General features: G+C 40.7%; 1 protein-coding gene across 1 annotated transcript in view; it reads right to left on the bottom strand.

Moving 5' to 3' along the window:
• The window catches only part of LOC124789699 (receptor-type guanylate cyclase gcy-19), a 442435-nt gene that overhangs the window by 197324 nt on the left and 223364 nt on the right, over positions 1–21747 (bottom strand). The window contains exon 4 of the mRNA XM_047257147.1: positions 16591–16716. Within this exon, the coding sequence (XP_047113103.1) occupies positions 16591–16716 (126 nt within the window). The remainder of the gene's footprint in view (positions 1–16590; positions 16717–21747) is intronic.

Here is a 21747-nt window from a genome sequence, read left to right as displayed (position 1 = left end):
TTTGTACAGTCTGTACACTGCGGACACTTCCGCAGCCCCCCCTGGTGCGCACCGCACAGTTGCTGACGACACAGCCTATTACTCTCGTAATGTGAATTAGGACCCGGTCATTCGTAGACTATAATGAGTTTTAGATAACACAGAAACCTGGGCTCGTCGCTGGCGCATCACCATCAATCCTGACAAGACATAGGCTATGCCGATCACCCGGAGACTCGGGAGTCGTGGACCCCGTCAACGCCCCCCCCCCCCCCCCCCCCCCCGCCCTCCTCCTCTCCTTCACCTGCACCTACATGGATCCCGACTCCCCTGGCGCGGATCCGCCAAGTATCTCGGCGTAACTTTGGACTCTAGACCAGGCTGTTCCAGCTCGTGGGCTCCGCTGTGAGCCGCGGAGCGCTCCCTGCTCCAGGGAGCCGCGTCGCTCGCTGTGACCAGTCAAGTGGGCGGGCACGTGGCACGGCTGGCTGAGGCAGGCGGCAAGGCAAGGGTTTTGATGTGCCAGCTGCGTCTTACAAGATCGAAAACCTCACACTCTTAGCTGCTAAGACGTGGTGACGTGCTACACCAGGAAATACGATCTTCAGGAAATAAATAAGAAACAAATGTTTTACAAGAAATTGCATACTAAATTTATTGGGCCTCTGTAGTTTGAAATTTTCTTTTCATTGCAAGATCGGAAATATCAGGCGTCAAAGTGTTCGCAGCGTTAATGCGGAGGATGGCCATCATTGTTGCATCCTGAAGAAGCGATCGTTCCTTACTTTATAATTGTTTTCATTGCTCAGAAAAGCTGCTCACATCAAAACGTAAATCCAAACATGCACATGATCTGAGCGGCATTGTTGTGAAGTTTGGGAAATGTTTTTTCTGTAATGAACACTACCATCGTGACAAATGCAACGTGATGTAGTACCTCTCTTTCAACAAAGTTGAATTTTGCAAATCAATAATCTTCAATTGAAGCGACGATGACAAGTCATCGGTGGAAACTGAAAAAGGAGTGCTGAATACCTTAAGATTGAAGAACGTTAGATGTCCATTACTCATCTGTCTCTCAAATAAACGTAACTTTTCCATGAACACTTTGATCTGGTCGTGCATGTCAACGATTAGCTGCCCTTTGCCCTGAAATGACAGATTTAAATTATTCAGATGCATAGTTATGTCAGCTAGGAACGCCAGGTCTGATATCCATTTTATATCTTTCAGACAACGCATTTCTTGCCCTTTCATTTCGAGAAAATGGGTATTTCCTCACTAATGGCAAAGAAAACATCAAGAACTTTTCCCCAAGTCAGCCAACGAACTGTACTGTGGTAAGATATATCCCCATACTCCGCTTCCACATCTTTCAGGAATCCTTTGACGACGCACAAAATTCACACAGTTCACGACATCTTTCATTACGCCACCTAGCTCTACTGTTTCAGCACACAGTGCCTCTTGGTGCATTACAGAACACGAACTATGTTGCATGTTTTGATACCCTCCGTATTACGAATCCGTTTTTAAACATACGTCTACTGGTATGTCGTTCTTAAGCCTGGCTACCAGTTCTCTGCGTGCAACGCCTTCTACCTGACTGTATTTAATTCTGTATATTGCACCTCTTCGCAGAATTAAATACTTTATGACATACAAAACACTGTGGTCGACCATCCCTCTCAATGAATAGAAAGGTATCCTCCAATAGAGGTACAGAGCTCCCGCGGCTAGTCATAGCTGTCATTGAGCACGGATTATTACGGCTGCATGCGGCCAGGGGGCAGTGAGTTCGCTTTCCCCCTCCACGCGGGCTCCGAGCTGCCGCAGTGAGCGCTCCGGAGCGCTCCGGCTCCCTGGAGCTCGGTTGGAACAGCCTGCTCTAGACTAACGTTGAAACCCCACATAGAAGAGGTCCACAGGAAGGTCTGTGCCAGAATGTCCATCCTATACCCAGTCCTCAACACAATCAGCTCCCTTCTCTGCTCTGTAGGAGCAAATGTCTGACAGGCCCTTATACGACCAGTAATGGAGTATGCGTGCCCTGTCTGGGGATACGGGGTGAAGCAGCATCTGGACAAACTCCAGAGGCTGCAGAATCGCGCCCTCAGAATCTGCACGCCGCTGCCGAAAACCAACTTCTCAAAGAAAGATTCCAAGATCTGGCAAGGGCTTTCTATGAGAGCTCTTCCATACCTGGAGATAACCTCATCCACTCCTTAGGTCGATATGACATGTCCCATGATAAGCGCAAACACCCTATAACAATCTTCGACGAATAAGTTGAAGAAAAAATCCCAAAATCTCAAGTCCTAATACCAATCTTTAATCCTTAAAATACCCAACATCTCGCCAACCTCAGGCAAGTACAAGACACCACCAGAAAACCACCAAAATATACAGACAGCCAAACAATCAAAGATAATCACACACACGCAACACACACTGTGGAATAAAAGCCAACAGGCTATAAACTCCTCCAGACACTTCCACAAGGAGGGGAAAGTAAAAGGTGTGTGTGTGTGTATGAGAGAGAGAGAGAGAGAGAGAGAGAGAGAGAGAGAGAGAGGGAGAGAGAGAGAGAGAGAGAGGCGTGAATCCGACACTTCGCCTGAAGATGGTAAGTAAGAAACTTGCTGAAACGTTGCTGCAGAACAGCGCATTGATTCGGCTTCAACCCTAGAAGATTTTATCATTAGGCAGAAATGCCCACAGAGGTATGAATCGAAGTCTTGGTATCATCGAAAATTGTAGAAAGCGTGGTTGTTGTCGAAGTAATGGCGCAGTTCTCCTGGCGGATGTAAATCTGCATACTAGTCAAAGTAGTACACATCACTCCAATGTTTGTAACACACACAGCGCAGCGCATTCCAGATCCTCGGGCAACATCTAAATTTACGCTGCCATATTCGTTAAATTTACACATTGTCTTTGGTGGTGTAGCGTATTCTGTGTAAACACTCCACAAAATCTTGGGATTTTGAGTTTTTTGACGAATTTAAGTAAATCTGTATTCGTAAGTGGTCTGTCTGGTAATATGGCTGTATAACGTCTTTTATAAACAGACCAAGTCTTTCCTTGTGTGGATTTAAATATAGTACTTTCCTGATGACGATGCCCTTCCTCATACTGTAATGTCTTTAAGCCTCCTGTAGTTTTTCCTCTAAGTTCTGTGCATTTATTGTTGTCTGGGCTATGACAGCCACCAATCCCACCAACGAACAAACTGCTGATAGCCCAGCAAGTGATGAAGTTAGAAATAGGATAATCGACCAGATGTATTACGCTGTGGTAACACCCTAGGAATTTTAAGATGTCTGTTTCTTCTTTCTCCTTTCTGTCTCATGACAATTTTCGCCCCTACCACCACTGATTGGATACATTTTTTTAAACATCCTACAGGTTTTTTTTCTCTTCTTTAACGTATGACGAGCTGCGTCGTGACATATCGGAAATTTGACCCAGCATCTAATTTAAGTTTGACATGCGTTGTTTTATCAACTGTGAATGCCACAGTATGTTGTCCCACGCTTATGTCACTTCTTTGACGAATTTGCTTGGCCTCTTCAGCTCAAATTCGACTGGCAGCATGACGTTTTGTATTTTGAAATATGCACCAAATCACCTACAATAAATTTCTGATTGCATGGATTTCAATGCAATTTTATACCATAATTAGAAGTTCATTATCATGTAGATTGTAGGCCCAATTTTTAATGTTATGGTGTCTGGTTTGGTGAAGCTGCACAATTCTTTGTGGGAGAATACCCAACCATTTGTATGAACCACGAAGATTAAATCGCATCCACATACTATTTTTATTGTTCTGTTCAAACGCTCCACAATAAACACTTATATATATTTTGGAGACTGTGAGTAGTGATTTATCCTGTACTACTCCAGTACTGCCTTGAAATATCAATCGTAAAATTCGATCAGTTTGAAGGTTGTTAAGCCAGCAGTTCACACTGTCTGCAGCAATTGTTTAAACGCATACGCAACATGAAATTCCCTGACGGATTAAAACTGTGTGTTGGACCGAGACTCGTATTCAAGACCCTATCCTTTCGTGGGCAAGTGCTCTAATGACTGAGCTGCCCAAAAATGACTCACGATCCATCCCCACAGTTTAACTTCCTCAAGTATCTCAACTTCTACTTTCCCAGCTTTACAGAAGCTCTCCTGAGCTCGAGTCTCAATTCGACACACACTTTTAGTCTGCCAGGAAATTTCAAATCAGCACACACACCGCTGCAGATCAAAAAGTTCATTCTGTATATGCACCTCTGCCTCAGTCTTTGGCTTCACGGGTAGGGCCCAGGTGAATTTGGAATATATATCTATAACCTTTATCTGCCCATGAATATTGCCTCATATTTCGAAGACTGGGCTGCCATATATTGCCCAAATCACATGTTATGATGCACCTGTGTGAAAATGTTTTATGTACTGGCCTGTAAAGTTCCCCGACCACTGTCTCCATAATTATTACCAGATAACGCCTCTATCTCTAAACTCTGAATGATTGATATTATATCGTTTGTGTGACCTTTATTCGCTGTGGCAGCCGGTGCTGTGAGCGGTTGTATGTACTCCATTACTTCATTGGGATTATCACAGTAAATGCACTCAAGAGAGTGCGTTTTGTCGACATACTGCCACATACTAAAAAGGTTTTTATATGAGATACAATTTATTTAGTTTGGGACTAGCTGTGGTGATGGTTTGTTGGCCACTTGACCATCTTCACAACCAGTGCCCGAACTCTTACGGGAATCGGCAACGCGCCGCGAGTAATGAGTATAATGGGCGGGGGCACTACGAATGTACTGCGGGACAATACGTTGCAGTCGCACTGTCCTCTGTGTCCTCGGTGGCTCAGATGAATAGAGCGTCTGCCATGTAAGCAGAAAATCCCAGGTTCGAGTCCTGGTTGGGGCACACATTTTCATCTGTCACCGTTGACGTATGGCAGCTAATGGTTTTCATTTCGTTGTAGTGGTTTGTTCTCCCATTTAACTCTTTTATCTCAGATTTATGTTAATGGATTCCTTCATGCATGTCGTACAACTCGAGTTTTATAGTTATCCCACTAGTTCCGTTCCGTTAATTGTGCATTGAGACTTCTCTTGACTGCTTCAGTTTTTCACTCCATATATGCCTCAGATCACTGGATTCTGGCATTAAACTGTTTCGCCTTGGATTCATGGCTCGCCTTTTGTTTCCGCTGCGTTAATAATGCCATCCAATCCGTTAGCCTTGTGTTGACTGCTTAAATTTGTCTGTCAACATATACATATATGTTTAGTCAGTGCACTAACCCCTTGGAATGAGTGCACTGCATCCTTTCAAATTTTTCCATAGTCTACAAGCGTACTGACACAGTTGGTACACTGACTTTAAAGCACTGGAGCAATTCCTGCATATGGCAATAAATCAACTGAATATCATGTTAGTTCCTACAAATGCTGGTAAATATGGTTTGAATTCACATTGTCATTTTGGAACCCATTACTGGAAAAAAGCAACCTATATAAAAATTTTAAAACATTTTAAAAACACTCTTGATCGCATGAAATATTTATTAGAATTGTAACCGATTTCAATCAAGTAGGATCATCTTCAGACCAATCTCTGAAATGCAAATAATGTAACAAATTACAGGCACACAGAAACAATGGAAGTTAGAAAGTAAGAACTATACAAGTAAAACAAAATTAGTAAAAAGATATGCATATAACCTCAGGTAGTGAGCGGAGGTGGCAGGTGGAGCATGAACTATATGTGCAAAGGCACAAAAATTGATTGCTGAATAGTGTGAATAGGCTTTGTGTTAAATAGGAGAAACTTTGCCCAACAGTTGCAGAAATACATCAGTAGGAGACAATGAGGCGAAACATAAGGCAAAAATGTGTCAAAAATCTTAAAATTATAAATCTGAGTGTAAAAAGGGAAATAATACGTTAGATTACATTGGCTCTGAGCACTATGGAACTTAGAACTACTTAACCCTAACTAACCTAAGGACATCACAAACATCCATGCCCGAGGCAGGATTCGAACCTGCTACAGCAGCGGTCGCGCGGTTCCAGACTGTAGCGCCTAGGACCGCTCGGCCACTCTGGCCGGCAGATTACATTGGCATCGACTGCAATGAGCAGCAGTTGATCGGCGAAACAATAGTAAAAGTAAACACAGAAACCGGGAACAACCGGTTCTGGGAAGGATAGTTGCCGTTTGTGGACAATACGTGAATCTTATGAACATTATCGCAGCAAAGACAATTAAAAGTGATGCCATTGGTTGTCATGGACTCAGTGTGAAGATGTGATACGTTTGCAGTAAGTAGACGATAAACCAAAGATCCAATGACGAGAAGCTGAAGATGTTGGTCGCTTTGGAGGCAAATTTTTGGTGAATAACAGCTGCGTCGAAATGTGGGTGCTGTCGGTCACCATGGAGATGTATACATTCGATGAGCTGCTGGGAACTGATGAGAGAAAAAGTCGTGTCTGGGATTCATCTGTGGTAATGCAGACATTGTGCCAGTGTTTTACTGGCGACAAGAAACCACTGGGCACAACAGAAATGTGAAGATCAGTGAACGCACCGAAGTATGCAGCGTTAAAACTGGTTGGCCTGCAACTTGAATGTGGAAAAGATTTATCACCGACCAAAATATGCTTCTTGAAAGTAATTGGCCTGGGAATTGAGCATAGAAAAAAATATACAAACAACCAAACTTGATCAACATGGAAAATAAGTAGACTATAATTTCAAAGAGGATAAAAAGAGTACACAAAAGAACAGTAATTTTCTATAACAAGTCATCGAAAAGATCATAAATAATTTTGCTCCGAAGTCCCACTGTTCATTTAGTAAAATAGATGGCTGGTTTTTGTAATGCGCATAAATCTGTGTCCTCGAGGGGGTTTAGCAAGTTCTCTTGAGGGGCACTGTACAGAATCCTAAAATTATTTTTGGTAAAGCCTGCCAAGTCATCAAATCTGTACATCTGCATGGCGATTGACAGCGTCCGCTTTTCAATTCATCAGTGATTTACTGAAACGTCGTCCCCACAGCCACCAACAACATTGGGCTATATCTATTATAAGTTTGATTTATCGCCTGCTTACTTCGGATCTATCACATCGATATTCTTCGTGCCGTCCCATGATAACCAGTGACATTGCTTTCAATTACATTTGCAGCAGTCGTGTTCCCAAAATTTTTTTGTACTTTTACGTACTGCCTACAGAGGGCAACTATCCTTTCCGTAACTGATCGTTATGAGTTCCTGTATTTACGTTTTATCATTGTTTTACTGATTAACTTTCGTTCATAGTAGTTAATGCCAATATCATTTAATGTATTATTCCTGTGTTTATTCTCATATATATAATGTTAATACTTTGACACATTTTTACCTTGCATTTAGCATCTTTGACTCCTACTGATGCAGTGTGGCAGCCAATGGGCGTAGCTTCTCCTATTTAACATATACTGTACTCACGCTACTCAGCAGTCGACAATAATGCCTTTGCACATCTAGTTTGTACTCTGCCTACCACTCACTACATAGTGGTATATAGCCTTCGATTAATTTTGTTTCATTTTATGGATACTAGTTCTTAATTTTCATTATTTTTGTATCCCTCTAAGTTGCAAAATTATTTGTATTTCAGAGGTTGGTCTGAAGATGATCATAATTGATTGGAACTGGTTACCATTTTAATAAGTTTGTTACATGATCAAGTCTGCTTTACAACTTTTTTAATCACTTTGTCTTGTTTGGGTCATAATAAGTTCACATTATCTTCACCAACGTCTTTGGAATTCTGGAATATATCTAGCACAAATAAAAGACAATGACTTTCATATGATGGCCGAGACAAAAATACTTCTGAATCTGATCCTGGTTTTCTACTGCAATATCGTCGAATATGATAACTTAGTTGGTCTCTACTTTCTTGGGGGATGGAATATCACTCGCATTACTGAACTTCTGTCTATGCTCTGCAAAATTTCTTATAATAGCAGCTGTTTGGCTGAAGTAATGTTTGTGAGAACATATTAGCATGCTCGAATTGGACTCCCTCAGGATATGTTAGCAATGATAGGACAATGGTCTTCCAACAGTTGGTTGGCCCAATAACTGTAGCATGTATATTATTGGGAAGTGGACGTCCATTCTTCTTATTGTTTTCAGTATTGTTTATTGCAGGGCCAATCAGTTACTAGGGCCATTCAATAATTAAAGAAACAAATTGGTCTGAGGAAAAAAACTGTTGTAGGGAAAGTTTGGTACTTTTATGGCTTTAAGTTGGCTTCACTGGGATGAGCCCTGATCAACTGATGCATCAGCATTCTTTTGTTTATAACCTCACAAATACGTTTCAAGAAGGCGAGTCCGCTTAGAAATGTCCACATTAGTTGAAAAACTTTCTGTTATTCCAATGAAATGAACACCCTTAGCTGCTTACAGGCTTTAACATACGTCAATAGGGACAGATGAAAATGTGTGCCCCGACCGGGACTCGAACCCGGGATCTCCTGCTTACATGGCAGACGCACTATCCATCTGAGCCACCGAGAACACAAAGGACAGCGCGACTTCAGGGATTTACCTCTGGCACGCCTCCCGCGAAACCCACATTCTCAACGTATTGTCCCGCACTACATTTGTAGTGCCCCCGCCCATTATACTCATTACTCGCGGCGCGTTGCCGATTCCCGTAAGAGTTCGGGCACTGGTTGTGCATTCGCACAGAAGAAGATGGTCAAGTGGCCGGTGAGCCTTAACTATATATATACTAAGATGGTATCTGTTCTTTCGGACATGTCAACGGGTACAGATGAAAATGTGTGCCCCAACCGGGACTCGAACCCGGGATCTCCTGCTTACATGAGTATAATGGGCGGGGGCACTACGAATGTAGTGCGGGACAATACGTTGAGAATGTGGCTTTCGCGGGAGGCGTGCCAGAGGTAAATCCCTGCAGTCGCACTATCCTCTGTGTCCTCGGTGGCTCAGATGGATAGAGCGTCTGCCATGTAAGCAGGAGATCCCGGGTTCGAGTCACGGTCGGGGCACACATTTTCATCTCTCCCCGTTGACGTACGTCAACGCCTGTAAGCAGCTAAGGGTGTTCACTTCATTGTAATTTCATTCTAAACGATCTGCATGGTCACCGATGGTATCTGTTCTGTTATTCATTTTTTTACTTGCTGAAGGCGAGAAACCAGTGAATATATACTATAGAATGTCTAAAGTTTATGGTGAAGGTTGTATGAATCGTTCAAATTTTTACAAGTGGGTAGAGCAGTTAAAAAATGGTCGTGACTTAGTGACTGACGAACACCGTTCTGGTCGACCAGTTGCAGTTTCAACTCCATCACTTGAAAGTCGAATTGATGACATTATTAGTGCCGACCGTCGTGTGAATGTGGAAATAAAAGTTGATAAGAGTGAAGTTAGTACTGGTACAGTTCATAACATTATCTGTAAAAAGCTGAAGTATTGCAAAACATGTGCAAGATGGCTCCCAAAGGAGTTGACACGGCTACACAAGGAAACAACGTAGAGAGTGTGCAAAGAGCTAAAGGAACATTATGAAAAAGAAGGTGAGCACTTCCTCAACAAAATTTTAACTTGTAATGAAACTTCGGTTCATTATTACGAGTCACAAACAAAAAGACAAAACATGGAATGGAAGCACACCAGCTCACCTGTCCAGAAAAAATTCAAAACCCAAGCATCGGCAGGAAAAGACATGTTGACGTTGTTTTGGAATGCTGAAGGTCAAGGTTTTTGTGATTATCTCGAAGAGCAGCGTACAGTCAACAGCTAGTACTATTCGGATTTGCTTTTAAACAAGGTGAAGCCAGCCATGAGAGAGAGACGTCGTGGATCTCAGAGGAGATGTGCGATTCTCCAGCAAGACAATGCACCTCCTCATATTGCTCAACTAACCAGTAAAACCATCGATAAAAATGAACTCGGAAGTACTGCCTCATCCCCCTTACAGTCCTGATTTAGCACTTAGTGATTTCCATTTGTTTGGTGCACTGAAGGAGGCATTACGGGAGAAGAGGTTCCAGGACAACGATGATGTGAAAAAGTTTGTGGGAAATTGGTCCAAACATCAAGATAAAGAGTTCTCTGCAGCCGGAATAAAGAAAGCTTTTAGCCTGTTGGAACAAGTGTATAAATCTTCAAGGAGATTATGTTGAAAAGTAGAAAAAGTTCTGTTTTGTAAAATTAAACTCTTTTTTCTCCAGACCAAATTGTCTCTTTAATTATTAAATGACCCTCGTATTATGAGGCTCTTGTGGCAAGGGTTTTCGTCCACTTGGTCATGGCAATGACTATGTATTTACAGTAGCATATAGACTATTTTATAGTTTTCATTTATAAACACTTTAATGCAGTAGCATATATGAACATACTTAAATGTGAGTGTAGTAACTCTGTGCCTACATCTGCCATGGTTGGTTTGCACTTATTAACCAGCTTTGACAAACAACATGAGCTGTAAAGTTGAGCGATGGTTTCTTCCTATGGATAAGGAGTTTTGAGTGCTGTCTCCAACAGATTGCTCCATATTCTCTGGTAGAATCGATGGCCACACACAGTTTCCAGCTTAGTAAACAGTCTAGACTCTAGAGCAAGCTGAATCGTTAACTGATGTCCTCTTCTAAATATATGCACTCTCTCTCGTTAGACTGCTTAGTTGTTGTGGGAAGTCACCTGCAGAGATCTTATTTTCACCCGGCGTCGCTGATGGAGAATGGGTTTTTCCGTTGAACGAGGCAATTTGCGTTGATGTCTTGCTTAGATATATCAATTCATTCGTGGCAACACGACTTTGGTATCACTATACTAGGGATTTTTGGAAACCACCACCAGACAGAGACTCATGACTGAACACCGTTTGCATACTGATGTGTTTGCTGCCACAGATGTTAAGCCTGTAAATCCCCTAAAATAAATTCAACATCATTTCGGGTGGTATCTCCTCATGTGAAGGCTGCCCTGCTTTCTATTTTGACAGACTTACACTTCGAGTGTTCTCACATGACTGTATGAGTGAATTACATGTAAATAGCCAGACTAGTGGCTAGTGGGACTTATCTGCTAAATCAGCCCAACCACTGTTGGTATTCACAGCAGCAACAGCAAGATGAGTCATACGACTGCTGGGCACATGCACTTCATCACTCAGTGCTGCACAGCACAGGTAGTAACGATGACACTTGATATGTAGCAACACTTTGTGTAATACTTTTTTTACGTGCTTCTTATTTGGATAAACTCAAGAATAAAATATTTTATTAAAAGTATTGGGTTGATGAGGGGGGAAATAAGATCACTTTTGTAGGAGATATTTTTTATTTACATATGTATATACATTCCATTATTCAGTTCTACAATATTTTGCAAATAATTGGTTATTAAAGACCTTATATTCAAAATGAATCGTGTTCAGTCGTTTAGGAACAACGACATATACAGGTATTTCGTTTGTAAATTACGCATCTACAGATTTTCTCCTTATGCGGTCAACTGTTGTAGATATTGGTGCTGAGGAAGAGGAATACAAGCATTTATACATCGTTCTAATCGCCTCATATTTAGACTAGGATTAGTAAGTAGTCTATAATATCATAATTCTCAGCTCTGATGTTCTGGCGCCAGTGACATAAACTGTCTGTGATGATCATTAACATACAGTATTATTCATGCAAATTGACGACACCTTTGTGTTTAATGTGTATGCACGTGTCTCCTGAAGTTATATCCAGTATTATTATTTCATATTTATCGACTTTAGTCACCTTGCTTCCAAACATATTGACGTTAATAGGAGTAAGTGCTGTGCTTGACTTGGTCGTCATCTTTCTTTCAATGTATTCCATCATACTGCACACGTAGTACCACTTGTCACATGTATACTGTACTCTAGTACTGATCCATTGGACAGTCTCCATTTCAGGTAATATGTCAGAATCACTATGAGGGGCCAAGTGTCAATTCACAGATTTAAATTCACTAGCAGTCAGATTGTAGGTATCGGCGAAAGGCAGTATTCTGGAACCACTGAATAGAGCCTCTTACAACAGCTGCTGCTCTTGTGGCTGTGACGGTGCAGGACAGTCTGATAAACTCAGAAGAGTGCCTGAGGGGTTGCTGTGGTCGTGCAGACAGTAGTAAGTCGAACAACTGTATGTCCTGGTGCAGTATTTCCGCTAGTACAGCATCAGGGACCTGTTGTACTGTTGGAACAAAATACAGTATGTAAGTTTAGTACTTATGATTTTAATAATAATATTTTTTGGTAATACAAATAAGGGGTGGACTATAGTACTTACTCTTCTTCTGATTGATAGCTCTCTGCTGGCGTTTTGTAATGCTTTCGCTACATTGAACAAAGTGTGTATGACAACGCTTATGCAACTGGATATACACTGATCAGCCAGAACATTATAAACCACTGACCTGGTACCAATATAAACCCATCCAGGCGATAGCAGCCTCACCTGGCGAAGACTGATTGCTAGCCAGAAACACGCACAGTGCATGTAATATCAATAAGCGTGCTGTCCGTGTATAGAGTGGGAAAGGCTCTAAATCAGTTCGAGGTGTTCACTCAATTTTAGGAGAACATTACTTTCCAGCAGTTGTTGCAATCCTAAAATAGCATGAACACCTCGAACTAATTTATAAGCGTAACATGATGCCATAGGAGCAATGACGTATATGAAATAATCTGTTACCAAAATCATCCATAAAATATCTGAAAATGGCCTAATTGTACAATCGTACAGGAAATAATGAAAATGGCACCTGAAGGCTTCAAGAAATTATTCAAAAAAGATAAGTTACAGTTGCAATACAAATAACAGATCTTTAGGAAATGAGAAGCAATGCAAAGAGCTACGTAAAATATAAACAATATTGCACCTAAGGGTAAACTGAAAGTATCGGATGGATGAGAAAAATCTAACGAAACAAATATTCCTGTGTTTCAGGTAAAAGAAGTCAAAAGTGACATGGCTTACAGAAATAAGATAAAAACTGTAGAGCAATAATATCGAAGAACAGTAAATAATGGAGAGAATCCCTTTTAAAGATAAAATGCTAAACCTACAAGGACTTATAAGTAGAACGAATAAGATATCAGGAATAATATGAGCGAAAGAACGGAAAAGAAACACGAGGAGAAGATGTAATAGTACTGGAAAAACGGGGAACAACAAAGAAACACCAGGAAATGAACATTTTATGTGACCCTACCTGGTCAATAGGAAGATAAAAAAATAGTAAGCAAAGCTCATAATGAATCACTTCCAGTGGAACTGCCCACGAATTCACAAGAGGATATTCCAAGATACACACGCCCAAAGACTTTTTTCTGCACGCTTTACTTTTACTATAAAACGCTTTTTATAAAAATTACTTTCGCTGAATAACAATTTTTGTTGGTGTTACAAATACACGGCGTATCAGTTCGAGATGTTCACGCTATTTTAGGATTGCAACAACTGCTGGAAAGTAACGTGCTCCTAAAATATCGCGAGCACCTCGAACTGATTTATGACCATAACATGATGTCTTAGGAGCAACGACGTATATGAAATAATCTGTTACCAAAATCATCCATAAAATTCTTGAATATGGCCTAATGCCGAAATTGTACAATCGTACAGGAAATAAAGAAAATGGCAGCTGAAAGCTTCAAGAAAGCATTCAAAAAATTCATTGAAGCTGCAGACCCTACGCAATGAAAATGTTACTTATTTAATAACCTGTGTTTCAGGTACCTCATTTCTGTCCAACTTACAATTCATCTTTAAGAATTCGCGTACATATAAATACTCTGGCCTTACTATTGTGGTATAGTGTTTTAGCTTTGTTGTTCTAGAGAGACATTTCTCGCAGTAAACATTTATAGTTACTCCATATCCTCTTTGTATATATTGAAATTTTTTCTAATCTTTTCTGCTGTGTAGTTGCTCCAAGATAATAAATTGACTATTTTCTGTTTCCCTCCAGGTTGTTTGGTGCCTTTTTTTTATAAATGTCATAAATTTTCATTATTTGGATTCGCAGCTATCGTATTGTCACATTCAACAGTTCATAAATTTTGAATATTCCACCTGAAATGTTGACACCAGTTGTGTTGGCTGTTCTTCCCATAGGATTTGGTTGAGTAACTGCTTCTCTCATATTTTGTAGAATTATTGTAAAATTGTCTGCAACAGTCAGGCAGTTTATCTTATTAGAAACTAATTTCCTTTCCAAAACCAGCACTTTTTTCTAAAAGACACTTAAATGTTAGAAGAGATAACCTATCCCCTTGCCTAACATGGGTTTTCATTTCAAATGGCTGAGAAGTTTCTCCTACAAATTTTTCTTTAGTTATCGCATTTATAAGAATTTGGCAAATTATGTGTGTTAATTTTGTTTAACACCAAATTCTCTAATGATTTCTCTATCTACAGAATTTTGCAGCAAATTTGCAATAAATAGTTCGAAATTTGTAAATAAATAAAACCTTTTGCCCATTCATGCAATATCTAGCAGTGTATGCATGTGGAAGCCACACATCTGCAATGATTCAAACCGAATGACTACATTTTTGATCATCATGCCAACCGTAGATGCTGGAATAAGGATGTATTACTTGTCTACAGAATGATATACCATTATACAGTAAATATCGAGTCCTCAAAAGTTCGATTATTTTGAAATTCTTGACTCAAGTTCCCTAATTTGTTCCAATGCTAAAGACCACTGCATATAAAAAAGAGTAATGCCAAACAAGGAGGTTTAAGATTTCGTATTAGCATAAAGCAAACTCTGTGTTATTTTTGTATCTATGATGATAATACTTGTGAACTTTAATAACATTTTGGATGTTTTTAATAACCGTGTACAGAGCAGCACAGTAGATTAATCATCAATGCGTCTTTAGGTGGTACTTAACGAATGCTATAAACTGATAGAGCGACGTTCTGGATGAATGTATTTATTTATCCGTCGGCATTAACAAACAACATCAATGCAATAATATCAGTGAATGAGTAATGTAAAAAAATAAGTAATAACACACCACAGCATGCAGTTAAGGTCTTTTTTTCGTACATTAATTATCCTTTTATCTCCATATTTTAACGTTTGTTTCAACCCTCATTACCCTAATGCAATGAAATCAGTGAATTATAACGAACTTTTGGCAGCAGCAAAAGAAACACAATGAAGAATAGATGGAAAACGGTGCTACATGCAGGATGAATCACTAAAACTTGCACCGCAAATATTGCGGAAATGGAAAATGCTACTGATGAGCAGAAGGTACTTTTCAAAATACGGTATCTCGTAAACGACACGCACTAGAGTCTTGCAACAAACACCTCTCACATTCTAATTGACCCTACTTTAAGTTTTTTAATGTCAACAGGCATTGTCCCATTGAAAAAATATATGTTTGCTCAAAAAATACACTTTCTAAATGTTATTACAATCAGTTGATAGGCTAACAATGTGAGACCCTGACAAGCAATCAATTCTGTGAAGAAAGCGCGTCAGTAGGAATTTCCCTTTTACGCAATATTTAAGTTGCAAGTTTCTGGTGATTACCTGTATACGAATTTTTAGGAACATTTTTATAGAATTTATCACGGATGATCAGATCTACACAAAATTGTAAGTATTAAATGATCATTTCATGAGCGAGCATTAAAATAACTGTGTCATGTTTTATACGAAAATGTTCAATGTATTAGCGCCTATTAATATCGTTTTGTCACTATAATTGGCGTACTGGTCGGAAAATTTTGAATTTTCTGCAAATTGCTGTGACTAGCTTAACTGACAATTGCAGTGGTTAGGAGGCATCAATGGAAGTTGGACATAATGAGAAGCGAATGTAGTGAGACGCTGTGGATTAGAGTAGTACAGTGGGAGCTCTATTTGGGACGCAGTGAGGGAAGGAGGTGGCGTCTGGGATGCAATGAAGGAAATGCTTCGTGAGACACGGTGCAGAGAGGCCTCGTTTTTACTGCGGTGAGGAAAGGACTCGCTTCTAGGTAGCGATGCAGTGAAATGTTGCACACGGATTTCTGGGCGGCGAATAGCTGCTTATGTGCACAGTGGGCGCACCTTGAAATTCCGCGGCTGACGCCCATTATACACTTAGCAAAATGTGTCTATCTTGTTGACAGGCTGTGAAACAGTTTAGCAAAGAACTTTACTTACGATTCGTAAAATTGCAACTTTATTTAGAGGTTGTAATAAAATCGTATTTAAGCCCTCGCTTACTATTTTTAATTGATGATGGGAAAACTCTGTTAAATATTTATTGAGAAACAATTAAATCACTCCAGGTACAATAAAATATTTCACGCAGTTGATATTTTGCAGTAAGTTTATAAATTGTATATATCACTGGAACTATTTTCCATTGGCCTACGTTTGTACTTAGATTGATAGACAGGAAGGTCAAAGGCTTATAAAAATCGATCGTACATTTGGTTCCATGCCTTCAACCTCGCAAGCAAGCAATAATTTAAAACGGATACAAGGTTGCAGTATGCACTCACCTCCAGACACCACTGCTGTCCGTCTCCTTGATCTGGTTGGTGAGGTGCTCCAACATGGCGGCGTTCACAGACGTGTACCAGTGGAGCACCTCGGGCAGCGTGCTCTCGTCTGAGTAGGTCTTCCGCCTGAAACGACACCGTTCGAAACTTTCAGGGTACCGAAATAGGCGACTCACAATAAACACGCACATCAGGCACAGCATGAGGCTTGTCAGCTAGTGAACTGAGCATTTCACACATAGCAGCGGCTACAGATAAGAAGACGGGAAAAAGAGAAAAATCTTTTACAAAACCCAAGAAACAGTAATTAGTCGACAGAACGAAGTACAATGTAAAGATACAAAAAACTCATAAGGCTGCTCTAATTCTACCCCTTTTCTTTGGTGTCTCTGTCTCATGACAAGTTTCAACTGGAGGCGCTCCATTGTGTCCTGTTCTGAGTGTCTTCCTTCATCTATTTGTATGTTCCTCCATGCTTAATGTCGCATAGAAATCCAGTACTCTCCCCTTCGTTTCATTCATTCCTTCCACTTTTCCCTCTATAATACCTTGTAGAGACAGTTCCCACGTTTGAAACGTCCCCTTAGAAAAATTATACATGACTGTGCTTAAACTGACACACAATATTTTTAGCCCAACGCAATCTGATTTTTAGTAATCCCTACAAAAGAATGGCCCTGACTAACATTAACCTATACCTTTCACGAATTCTTACCTCACAAAAATCTTCGTTACTCGAACTACTGCAATACAGCGAGCACCAATACTGGCAGCTAAATAAAAGATTCTAACTACTGAAGTCACTAACTACTGATAGGCATATTTAGCATATGAAAGATTTTGATAGAGAACAAACAATGTATTTACCTTAAAGGTGTTCAAAAGTCATAATATATATCAGTTCATGACATCCAGTCTTACAAATTTACTGTATCTGTCCAGATCATCCGCTCTCAAAACTCCGCCATCTCACTCCTCACATCCACCACTGCTGGCGGCTCACCTCCAACTGCGCAACGCTACACGCTGTTAACAGCCAACTGCCCAACATTACAATAGCAAACAACAATGCAAACTAGCCACAGACTGCACACAGCACAGCCAGTGATTTTCATACAGAGCGCTACGTGGCGTTACCAATAAGAAAACATAAACGGCCAACTAACACGTTGTACATGACCCAGTGGAGACTCTTTTTCCTCTTTCTGATCCTCTTTCCTCGCCTGTTTCCTTCATTACTGCTTCATACTTAAGTCTGTCAGTTCGCTTCACTTTAGACGTTCTTCTCTGTTCTCCCATTTGAAAACTTTCTGGATATCTGTCCTCTTCCTTTTTAGCTCCTAAGATTCGCTTCTACGAGTGTATAGCATTACGATTGCTTCACCGTTTAAAATCTTCTCTTCCCCATGGACACCATCCTCCTTATTTCTTCAGTATAAATTTCGTTCCCTGTCATTATACTTCCTAGCTACAGAAAGAATCACACGTGTTCTATCTTTTCCCCGTCTAAGATTACGTTAACTGTCGTTTTCTTCTTAATTATTCTCACAACTTTTGTTTCTTCGATGTTTATTTTCATTCCATACTCCTCGTCCCTTTTTACAATACACTTCAACGTCTGCTGTAGCTCCTGATTCCGCCAGTGCTTCTTGGTCCTCCCCGTATTTTATAAGCTAGTTCTTTTATCAACAAGGAAGGAAGGTCAGTGGTTAACGTCCCGTCGACAATGAGTTCACTAGAGACAGTAAACAAGCTCGGATGGTTTTTTTAAGGATGAGGAAAGATATCAAACGTGCCCTGTTAAAGGAACTATCATGGAATTTGCCTGGAGTGACGTAGGGACATCATAGAAAACCTAAATCTGGATGATCGGAAGGGTATTTGAACCATCGTCCCCCAACTGCGAGGTCAGTGTGCTAACCACTGTGCCACCTCGCTCGGTTTTATCCATTCTCCTCCAGTTACAATGCCTCTTGCGTCCTAAAGGCCTTACCTATTAGCTGTCTCCTGAACAGCTTCGGTGACATGAGCATCCTTGCCAAACACCCCATCCAATGCTCATCTTCTGCGTCTGCTCATTCTCTACTTAGTTTTCGCTTTGTGTACATCTCCTTTATTAAATTTCTGTCTTTCCAGCCTGTACCAGTATCCTTTAAAATTCTCCGCAGTATACTCCAGCTGGCTGTATTGCATACCATCTCCGAATCGCTGAAACAAATTACACTTCCTTGTTCATTCTACACGCCTATATATTGGCACTTATATATTTACAAGTCTAGCTTAACAAGGCTGTCTGGAATCATCTCGGCATTTGCAAGACATAATTCTGGGTAATGAAGGGAAGCTTAAATCAGGACTGCCAGATGGCAGGGTAGAGTGTCCATCCTTCCTGAAACTTGCTTTTGACAATTTTTTAGCGACAAAACAGCCTTTTTCAGTAACTGAAAGATGTGCACGTTAATGAAGCTGTATCAACATATTTATGGAAAGCGTGTATTAGTGTAAAACAAGCGAAACATTCGGAATGTAAGATGTTAGTCACATTATGGAAGACACAGAAAAAGATGATTTTGGATGCTAGTTGTGTGAACCAGTGACTGTAAAACGAGGTTAGTTGCGTAGATCACGTTACAGATCTCCACAAGGATCTCTTACGTTCGACAGTGGTTTGCGGCTTGGGGGACGGCGGGGTTGGGGGGGGGGGGAGGGGTATGGGGAGCTTGGCACCATCTTCGTTGCGCGTCTGCCTCAGGGCTCAAGACACGGGCCTGCGTTATTCATGGCTGAGGTCGGATAGACGGCGCCACAGCACGCTGCAGGCGGCGAAACAGCCTGCTCTGCGATGCGGCGCCTCCAGGAAAAGAGTGTCTTTGTCTCCTCGAGGCACTTACTCTTAGGAAGCTCGCAGGAACGTAAAGCCTGCCGAATGTTGAAGCGCTGTCTGCATCGCGTTCGCCCTGCAAATTCGGATTGGGGCACCTGTCTGTGAAGGACTGTGCTCCCCAATTAAAAGGTGAAAGGAAATAACTAGCTTTGTCTCTATGCTGAAAAAAAAATTACCCTCAATAATAGATATGGTGTGGCACCGTGTATGGTCACATTGCACAACATCTGGTAATGCTTAGCTCATTTATTTTGTACTTCGTAGGTCAAATTTAGAACAGATACTGTGATGTGAATCATGGAAATTGAAAAAGTAAGTTTATAACAAAATTTCAACCTTTACTGGTACGTATGTGTATACTTAAATCTGATCAGGAATTATTCTATGGTATTGAAGCCGTATTAATGAGAAACAAGCTTCGTCTCCAGTTGAAAAAAGTTATGCTATTTGTCAGACGTTTCTTTTTTTCGTAGGTAGACTGAATTAGTTGTACAGCTGTGTATTTCACTTCTTTGTGTGCCGAAGTTGTAATTACTCAACAAGAGTGCGGACTATAATTCCTTCTAGAAATGTATGTATATTAACCAAATATTCTAACAGACCATAAACCCTTATTTAATATTTCCTGTATTGGTAACTTGTTAGTGTTATCAACATTATAGTCGTCCACATAAATTATTATCAGAGAAAGGATCAATCGAAAGACCTCATATTGCTCCTCTTAGACAAAATTAATTTGTCCTATAGTTTTCCACTTAGTGAAGTCGATCACTGAATTGTTTTTAAAATACACAACTGTTGCTGCCCAGGCCTCTGTGTTATACTCAGACCATTTACCAACCGAAAGGGAAATCGACATTCTAACTCATTTCGAAAGTTTTCCATTGGGTATAGGTCGGGACTTCGGGAGCCAATCCAGTTCACGAACGTAACTGTCCAAAAACCACTGTCTCTCCGACGCTGTTGTAAAACACAAATAATCATCGTATCTGAACTGTTCCTCCACTGCACATAGTATACAGCGCTGTACAGTGTGTTAATATTTTTGCGCAATTAGCACTTTCTTAAGGTGACGTCCATTAATTAATAGAGCTAAAAATGAGGGTGGGGGGAGGTGTAGAAGTCCTGCAAAATCCCACTAAATCTCCTGTAAAGGGAGGGGGACAATGAAATTCTCACGTCAACTTTTCAGAGAATACACATCATTATAACGGATAAAATTTCATTTTTTTAAATTAATCATGAGCATAGACAATATTAACGTACCCACCAATTCTTATGGCCTTTCTAAAATGAACGGAATGGTTTGCACGCGTGTATGCCTGGGAATACCTGATTTAAAACATTTGCCGCGTTAGTGTCAGATTTCATTCGGACAAGTTGCCTGCTGTGCCAGTAGAGATCCTTGTGTGACAGTCAGGAGTCAGTTGAGATATTCTGCAAGGCACATAAAGCCAATGTCATTGTGTTCAACATGAATTTCTCTCGAAACGTTTACACTCCCACGTTAAACGGCATGCCAACAACTCGAAATGAACGTTCTAGCAAGAACTTAATCGTTTGTGGGAGGAAGCTACGCTGAGGTTCACCGACAAGAATTCTCTTAGTGATCAGATAAATGAAGAGATCGGTAAGCTACATAATCATACAGTTTAAATGAAGGTGCAAACAATGTTGTCTTTCATCTGCTACGTAAGTAAAGGTTCAGTGACATTGTGTATAATATATCAATAAAACGTGAAGTTTTTAAGGATCCGTCAAAACGGTTAGTACTGTTTTCGCGGAGCCTTTTTGTCCAGTGAACAATGTCATGCAGACTATGTCGGAAAGAAGCCAGTATTCGTTGCAGATCTTATATTTGTACTTAATGTTAAGACGCCCATTAAATGCGCCTCTATAAATCTCGAATCATACTCAAATTTTAACTTGCATATGCAGGTGGTCAAGTGCGAAAATCGCTATTTCTGCAGGACACTGAGAGGTATACTTCCTACCGTGGTTCGCGGACGTCTCATGCTTCCATCTCAACCGACTTTTCAAGTGACGAGAGAACCGACTAGGAACACGGTGGGAAGTCGTTCGCACCGCTCCTGCTTCGGCCATCTCTCCAGGTAACATCCTAACATCTGAGCTATTCCCAAAGGCCTTACTGTTACTAATGCCCATCTCTTTTGATGAATGATTTACCACCCATACCAGATGCTGCAAGACTTGCAGCGTCTACTTTGTTCCCGGTGTAAAGCTGCAGACCCACAGGTCGGTGCTGCACGGAA

This window comes from Schistocerca piceifrons, chromosome 3 (assembly GCF_021461385.2).
Source record: "Schistocerca piceifrons isolate TAMUIC-IGC-003096 chromosome 3, iqSchPice1.1, whole genome shotgun sequence".
Taxonomy (NCBI): Eukaryota; Metazoa; Arthropoda; class Insecta; order Orthoptera; family Acrididae; genus Schistocerca; species Schistocerca piceifrons.
The sequence above is the reverse complement of the archived record's forward strand: the minus strand, read 5'-3'. Positions and strand labels throughout refer to the sequence as shown.